Here is an 8,208-nt window from a genome sequence, read left to right as displayed (position 1 = left end):
TTTGCATTGAATTACATTATTTTCTTCAGTGAAATCAAGCACATTCACGCTAAATGTGACGTTTTTAACACGCAGTCCTGTGTGCAACCAGATTTTGACGTCGTGTGTTTGATTAAAAGCTGAACAGGGGTTTCTACAGTGTAAATTAACTGTGAAGGACAAATCCGAGGCTGAAATGTCAGAAGTGTTTGCTGAAGTGAAGCGATAATATTATGATTTCAATTCCGATTTTATTTCTGGACTGGTTTTTGTGTTCGTGACTATCATTTATACGTTTAATCACGTCGCGTTGTTCCAAAACACTCTTAAATGTCAAGCTGCTTTATTATAGTATCATGATGATAGAGGAGATGAGCGTGTGGGTGAAGATGATAGTCCTCTCACACACACACACACACACACACACACATCTGCATGTCATGACTAACTCACGCTGTCTGTCTTCATTAACGTTAATGTTTAAACCTCCACAGCATCAAAATATGACGGAATCTGTTCACTCAAAAAACATCATTCTTAAACTACAAAACAAGCTTAGTATGGGTTGCAATTTATAGTCTTTCAAGAACTCAAAATGCAAAGTGATGGTATCAGATGGTAAAATCGTGGTAGCATATGATTTAAACAGTAGGCTACTTTTTGAAAATGCATGTTGAAAATCTAAATTTTAACACCTTTTGAGTCAGAATACGTTATTACTTAATAATTCGTTTTTCCAGTAACTGCTGAATAAGTGGAAGAATTGTAATGGGGCAAAAAGTCCCCCAAAAAAACTAGGATTAAAGACTCCTGATGGTGCAGAAGAAGAATTGTTTCCATAAATCAAAGTAATGTGAAAAGTGAGTGACACACATGCTCCACTCACAATAGAGATTCATTTGTGAAATGATTCATTTATCACTGTTGTATCTGCATTATAAACACGCAGAAGGTTTATATTTACATGGTTTTCAATCCAAACCTTTTTCCTAACACAACTTCACCTAAAATTGACTTAATCTGAAGACTGAAGCTGGTAAAACCAGTGTGTTTCTGCCATCTAGTGGTGGAAGGTGGAAAACTAGGGGTTAAAATGTCCCTATGTCTCCTTTTCCTTTCTTGTCCATAGAGGTCACTAAATCTCATCTCAACACATTTCTTGAATGGTTATGCTCTTATTTAAAGTCTTCTCATCTGATCTGAAAATCAACATTTGTGATTTATTCACCTCTGTTGTGAGGTTTAATGTTGAATTGAATCATTATAGTGGTGTGAATTTATTTTATGTTGGATGTTACACTATATTTGTTAATGGAGGATTTGTGGACAGTGATTCATTTATGTGGCAATAAATGTAATACACACACACACACACACACACACACACACACGTCTGGTTTGCTATCCTTGTGGGGACTCTCCATAAGCGTAATGCTTTTTCTACTGTACAGACTGTATTTTCTATTGCCCTACACCTAAACCTACCCCTTACAGGAAACTTTATGCATTTTTAGATTTTCAAAAAACTTAATTCTGTGTGATTTATTAGCTTGTTTACTCATGGGGACCTCAATTTAGGTCCCCACCGTGACACGAGTCCCCATGAGTCTGCGTTTATTCAGGTTTAAGTCCCCACTAGAATAGAAAAACAGGTACACACACACACACACACACACACACACATACTGTATACACACACACATATGTGTGTGCGTGAGTGTGTGAGTGAGTGAGTGCGTGTGTGTGTGTGTGTGTGTGTTGTGAGAGAGTGCGTGTGTGTGTGTGTGTGTGTGAGAGAGTGTGTGTGTGTGTGTGTGTGAGTGTGTGTGTGTGCAAGTATTTTATTTTAGAACAGAAGAGTGAGGCTTCTCAGAATTGGGCCAGAACAGAAGGCATGAGGTATCATGTTTCTGGTGTTATATTATATATGTGGCATATCATATCATATATCATAGTTTAATATATGTTTAAAAAAAAATAAATTAAAATGTAAATTTGTATATATTTATATTTTCCCAAATCAGATTACAGCTGGAATGAGTTTTTCTTATGGCAACTAAATTAGCATATATTAATGCATCTTCATCATCCTGTACATGGTAACCTCATCATTAAATGTGCTACGGTTTAACATACGCACACAGGTCTTCCTACCCTAAATTTAAAAGTGTTTCCTGATCATGTTTCTTTTTTAAGTCTATATTATTCTATGGTCAGTGCAGTAACAATACATCTTATAATTACAAATAAATAGGTGGATTATCAAATTAACCGGATAGTAAACTTATGTTTTTTTTTTCAATGAACTCTTTTTAACTTTTTTAATGTTATTACTCTACAAAGTACAGTACAACATGACATGATCAAATCCATTGGTAAAACAAAGACAACAATCATCAAAGCCTGAGGTCACGTTAATGTCTTTATTTTTTTAATATCTACTTCATACCAATATTCAAGAATTCTCGAAGAAAAGAAATGACTGTCACAGAGTAGCTCACAAAATAAAGATTCTCTTGCACCGTTATATTTTACACATTCTTATAATGGAAAAAATAAATCAACGTGGTGTACCGTACGAAACGAAGGTAGCTGAAGACGCCAACGTGGAAATCAAAGAAAAGAAAGAGCTTAAGACTCACCTCGACTAACAAAAATAAAAGTATATACATATAGCATCCTCCTGAGATTGCAGAGTTTTGCATGTGTGGACACAAACAGATGAACTGATCGGTGGATCTGATAAATCACTTATTCTGTACTGGAAGCTGTTGATTGTACATCTGGACCCTGATCAAAACTGGTCCCTTCAGACCAGGGTTTGTCCTCCACGTTTAACACGCACATACATACACTCATTCTCCATTGATAATATTGTCAGATAATAATGATAAACTGTCTGGAACGGGAACGAAACATGAACATGTCACAGCATTGACAGCTTTGGTGAATCCATCACTTTTATATTGCTCTGATATTGTATTTACAGACACAATCACACACTCACACGCACACAAACAAACGCTCATGAAACACTGACAACAGTTTGTAAACAGTGCGGGTAAAGCAGATCACATTTGCACGAAATGTGACCCTGGAGCACAAAAGCAGTCTTAAGTCGCTGGGGTATATTTGTAGCAATAGCCAAAAATACATTGTATGGGTCAAAATTATAGATTTTTCTTTTATGCCAAAAATCATTAGGATATTAAGTAAAGATCATGTTCCATAAATATATTTTGTAAATTTCCTACCGTAAATATATCAAAACTTAATTTTTGATTAGTAATATGCATTGCTAAGAACTTAATTTGGACAACTTTAAAGATGATTTTCTCAATATTTAGATTTTTTTGCACCCTCAGATTCCAGATTTTAAAATAGTTGTATCTCAGCCAAATATTGTCCTATCCTAACAAACCATACATCAATGGAAAGCTTATTTATTCAGCTTTCAGATGAGCAAAATTGACCCTTATGACTGGTTTGGTGGTCCAGGGTCACAAATAAGCAAGCTGAGTCACACCGAGCGATGCCAAAACACGTCCTCCTGTCCATAAACTGGAAAAGTGTGTGACTGTCCTGCTTCAGTCACATCCAGCAGTTAAACTCCTCTTTCATTGAGTCCTTGGCTCTCAGTGTCTGCTGGCGTCTGGCATGGAGGAGGACGAGGCTGGGGTGGCTGGTGTGGATGCTCTGGAGGTCTTCTCCAGGTCTGGACTCGGGACCGGGCCGCTCTCCGGAGCTTTGGCCAGGATGCGTGGCATGGATTTGGGCTGCGTCTGGAGCCCCGGGCTGCAGATGAGATGGTGTCGCTCCCAGTCCTTGTGCTGACAGAAGGAGCCGCAGTAACGCGCCGCATTACAGCCGCTGCACGTCTCGCTCGCCTTCCGACCGCAGTTCCAGCAGCACTGAGGACCAGAGAGAGAGCGTGAGCGAATCAGAAAAATTACTGCTTACAGTCAGTAAACATTACATTATAAATATAATACTAAACTAATACTTTTATATATACTTATTAAGCAATGACAAATGCGACCCTGGAGCACAAAAGCAATCTTAAGCCGCTGGGGTATATTTAATACTTTTATTCATTAAGGATGCATTAAATATATTAAAAGTGACTGTGAAGGTATTTATAATGTTACAAAAGATTTCTATTTCAAATAAATGCTGTTCTTTTGAACTTTCTATTCATCAGTGAATCCTGAAAAAATGAATATATCAGTTTCCACAAAAATATTGGACGGAGCAACTGTTTTCAACATTGATAATAATCAGAAATGTTTCTTGAGCAGCAAATCAGAATATTAGAATGATTTCTGAAGGATCATGTGACACTGAAGACTGGAGTAATGATGCTGAAAATTCAGCTTTGATCACAGAAATAAATTACACTTTAACAGATATTTACATAGAAAACAGCTGTTTTAAATTCTAATAATATTTTACAATTGTACTGTTTTTGCTGTATTTTTGATCAAATAAATGCAGCCTTGGTGAGCAAAAAAAATCTTAACATAAAAACCCAAACCTTGGAATGCTGATGTGTAATACTGTAATATTGTAATGTTTGTATATTTATTTAATATTGTGTCTTCTAATAGTGATATTTGTTATTTGCATGCACTTTCTGTGCATTTCTGTTCTAGCACCCAGTTTAGATTTTAAAATAACCAAATGTTGATTCAATCAGGCGAATGTTTGCATTATAATGAGCCTCATTTGCATAAAAAGGAAGCCAGAAAAGAATGACCCAATTTAAATATTCATGATGCATTGCTATATCAGTGCATGCAGCATCTGCGGTCGGTGACTGAATTAATGCATGTTTAGCGTGACGCTCACCTCGCTGGAGTCTTCCTGCTCGTTGATGACCTGTATGGCGTCTTCGGTGGCTTTCCTCTTGGCCTCGGCGAGGGTTTTCTCCATCTTGGCTCTCTCGGCGGTGATCATCTCGAAGGCTTTCTGCTCGGCCTCGGTGACGGCCTTCTGCACCTCGTCCATCGCCTGACGCTTCACCTCGTTCACCGCTTCCTCTGCAGAATCAAACCACATATGCATCAACATTTTATTTCATGCACCGTATTTTCTTGTGATAAAACAAGTATCAATATCCAGCAAAGAGCTTTGAGTCTGAAAGTGTGATTAATGAGAAACAAGACTGATGAACAGGTGGCAGAGGAGAAAACAGGTTTCCCAGGGTGCATCTGGGTTGCCGCCCTTACCGGCTTTCCTCCATATCTCATCAGGCATGTAGCCAGAGCGCAGGGGAAGATCCCTCTGAGAGTCTGTGGGACACAAAAACAAATACATTAGGAGCATCGAAACGCTTCAGAAGCATGCAGGAGGAACGGATATGGAGGCACGTGAGCCGCTTGGAGAGTTTTGGGCAGCGTTTGGTCACAGATGGCGGTGAGGAACGAGGCCAGACCACAGCGTTTGAGACAATATTCTCTCAGCCTGGACTCAAATACACAACACCTGCTCCATCAGCAGGCTCTTTCTCAAACAAACACACACACACACACAAAAAAGACTTTGTCTGCTAGTTGGGTTTTAAAAGACACTTAAAGGGACGGTTCACACAAAAATGAAAATTCTGCCATTTATTATCCTCATGCTGTTCCAAACCTGTACGAGTTACCTTCTTCTTTTGAGCACAAAAGATGATATTTTGATATTTCGTGACCAAACAGTTACGGTAGCCATTGACTTCCATAGTATTTATTTCCTTACCATGGAAGTCAATGGCTACCATCAACTGGGTGAACTGTCCCTTCAATATTCAGTAATATTATCAATTTGACTGCACTGAAACTATCGGATGAAAACAAAACTTGAACTGAATCGAGCTGAATGATTAAGTTATTGTCTTCTATAGAGCTGCTTTATAGCTGAATCAAATTTGTTCATAATTTATTAATTTTCTGTTGTTAAACTGAACTGAATCAACATTAAATTGACTCGAGCTGAATAACAACACTACCGTCTTTAGTAAACCTGCTTATGGCTGAACTGAACTTGTTTCATAATGAATGAACATTAACACAGTTATTGCACTGAACTGAATCAACACTGAACTGAAATTAACTGAATAATGACACTATTGTCTTCTGTAGAGCTGCTTATAGCTAAATTGATTCATTCATGATTAATTATTGTTCTGTTGTTGAACTTAATTAACATCTTCAGTTAACACTGAATTATTAACTTGTTTCATAATTAATGAAATGAACAGTTCTTGAACTGAACTGAATCAATACTGAACTGAATAATGACACTATTGTGTTTTTAGAGCTGCTTTACAGCAGAATTTGTCTCATATTTGATGAAGTTTGCATCACTGATTCTGTTATTTAGCTGTTTAATACTGTGAAGCTGCTTTGAAACAGTCTGTATTGTATAAAGCACTATAAACAAAGGTGAATCAAACTTGGAATGATTCTGAACTCCTAAATGACTCACCTGTGTTGACTCCCTCTGCCGACAGAGGGCTGTGTGTCTTGCTGAATGGGACGTTCACTGCAGCCGATCCGTTCTTGCGCCCGTCGTCGTGTGGGTTGGAGCGTCGCCGCCAGTAATTGAGCTCCTCGCGGTCAGACTCCTGACAGCGCCGCAGAACGCTCACTGAACGCCGCGTCTTCTCCACCATGTCCACAATGCAGTTCAGCACCTACAACCAGAGACACGACAGAAAACGTCTCGGTTACGTACGTAACCCTCGTTCCCTGATGGAGGAAATGGAGACACTTGTCCCTGGCAACCAGTGATGGTTCGAGGTTGTGGCATGGGGACATAACTTCTCCGTTCCTCCATCAGGGAACGAGGGTTACCTACATAACTGAGACGTTCCCTATCTGTCGGTCACTAAAGCAATAAGCCCCAAGAAGCCGTGGTTTACAGTGAATTTATAACAGCTAAGGGGTGTTGTTATAAATTCACTGTAAACCACGGCTTCACGGGGCTTATTGCTTTTATAAAACGGTTATTCCATATACGTGGTAAGGTTTCACAAAATTAAACAGAGCAAATAAAGTGTAATGATAATAAAAACATTATTCTTCCGCCAAACAATGTAGTTTCTTAGTAACGGTTGTGGTTGCAACAAATTGGTTCCCGAGCAACACACAGATGTAAACAAAGGTGTGTGTTTGTAGAGTAATTTACAACAGCTTCGAACGCGGCTCAGCCCATCAGAATCAAGGACCAGAACTATTTGTTTTATAATTCGAGTTATGTAATGGCGACATTAGGGGTCCATGGAAAGCGCCATTGCAAGTGTTGACAACCCACAGCGTGTCAGGTGCTATGCAAAGGCCGTAACCTTCCCAACGCCCCAGCGTAAATTCGCTGACCTTGGCGCCCGAAGGGACCAAAAGGTGAGTACATCGCTGGAGATAGCCATGCCGCTGTTCCTACCACAGAAAATCATTTCTTAAGAGAAGGGATTTCGACCTTCGTGAAAGGTGCTTCACGCCTTTTCTGTTTGTTGTTTACAGCTTGGCAGTAACGATGGGGTAACGGCCCGTGCCGAGGAACCAATCATCCAGCTGTGAGAAACGCTGAGCCGAGAATGAAACACTGAGACCACCGCGAGACTAAAAAAGACGTAAACCGACCGTGATCAGAAACTGCTCTTTTAGATGAAACACCCAGGGGAATTGCGGAGTTAACAGGGACGCCGCTGAACGTGTCGTAACGCCACCCAGAACAGCCTCTTCTTCCAGCAAACGAGAGAATTCGCCTGGTGAATGTTGAGTTTCCTTCATTCACTCGGCTCTGAAGCAAAAACCTGATGAGTGGATGCACCTGTCGCCTATTTATACCCGTATGCACGGGGAGTGGCTCAGCATGCAAAATCCACTAGCCAAATATCATTGGCGTTTTCTCTTAAAGGCAGGGTAAGCGATTTCTGGTAGCCAATGTTGATATTTGAAATCACCAAAACAAACACGCCCCTACCCCAAAAGGGTCTTGCCCCTATTTTGATAGCGCCGCCCCACATATACGTACACTGTAAAAAAAATTCCGTCAAATTTATGGCAGCTGTGGTTGCCGGAATTTTACCGTAAAAAATACGGTAGCAACGTTTTAGGTTTTACGGTTTTAATTTAAATTTACAGTTAAATACCGTAATTTCATTAACTTATATAATGTTAATATACCAACCTATTGAAGTACTGAAATCTGTTTTGTACCTTTGTAATACACTGATAACCACCAAAT

General features: G+C 39.4%; 1 protein-coding gene across 3 annotated transcripts in view; it reads right to left on the bottom strand.

Annotated features, from left to right (window-relative positions):
- Positions 1-3,466: 3,466 nt before the first annotated feature.
- LOC107666150 (protein CBFA2T2-like) overlaps positions 3,467-8,208 on the bottom strand; it is a 47,247-nt gene continuing 42,505 nt past the window's right edge. For all 3 annotated transcript variants that reach the window (XM_016457326.1, XM_016457327.1, XM_016457328.1), the window contains exons 8-11: positions 6,448-6,655; positions 5,208-5,270; positions 4,828-5,018; positions 3,467-3,890 (exon numbers count right to left, since the gene is read on the bottom strand). In XM_016457326.1, the coding sequence (XP_016312812.1) occupies positions 3,615-3,890; positions 4,828-5,018; positions 5,208-5,270; positions 6,448-6,655 (738 nt within the window). In that variant the 3' untranslated portion in view covers positions 3,467-3,614. The remainder of the gene's footprint in view (positions 3,891-4,827; positions 5,019-5,207; positions 5,271-6,447; positions 6,656-8,208) is intronic.

This window comes from Sinocyclocheilus anshuiensis, unplaced genomic scaffold, assembly GCF_001515605.1.
Source record: "Sinocyclocheilus anshuiensis isolate Anshui unplaced genomic scaffold, SAMN03320099.WGS_v1.1 scaffold447, whole genome shotgun sequence".
NCBI classification, from domain to species: Eukaryota; Metazoa; Chordata; class Actinopteri; order Cypriniformes; family Cyprinidae; genus Sinocyclocheilus; species Sinocyclocheilus anshuiensis.
The sequence above is the reverse complement of the archived record's forward strand: the minus strand, read 5'-3'. Positions and strand labels throughout refer to the sequence as shown.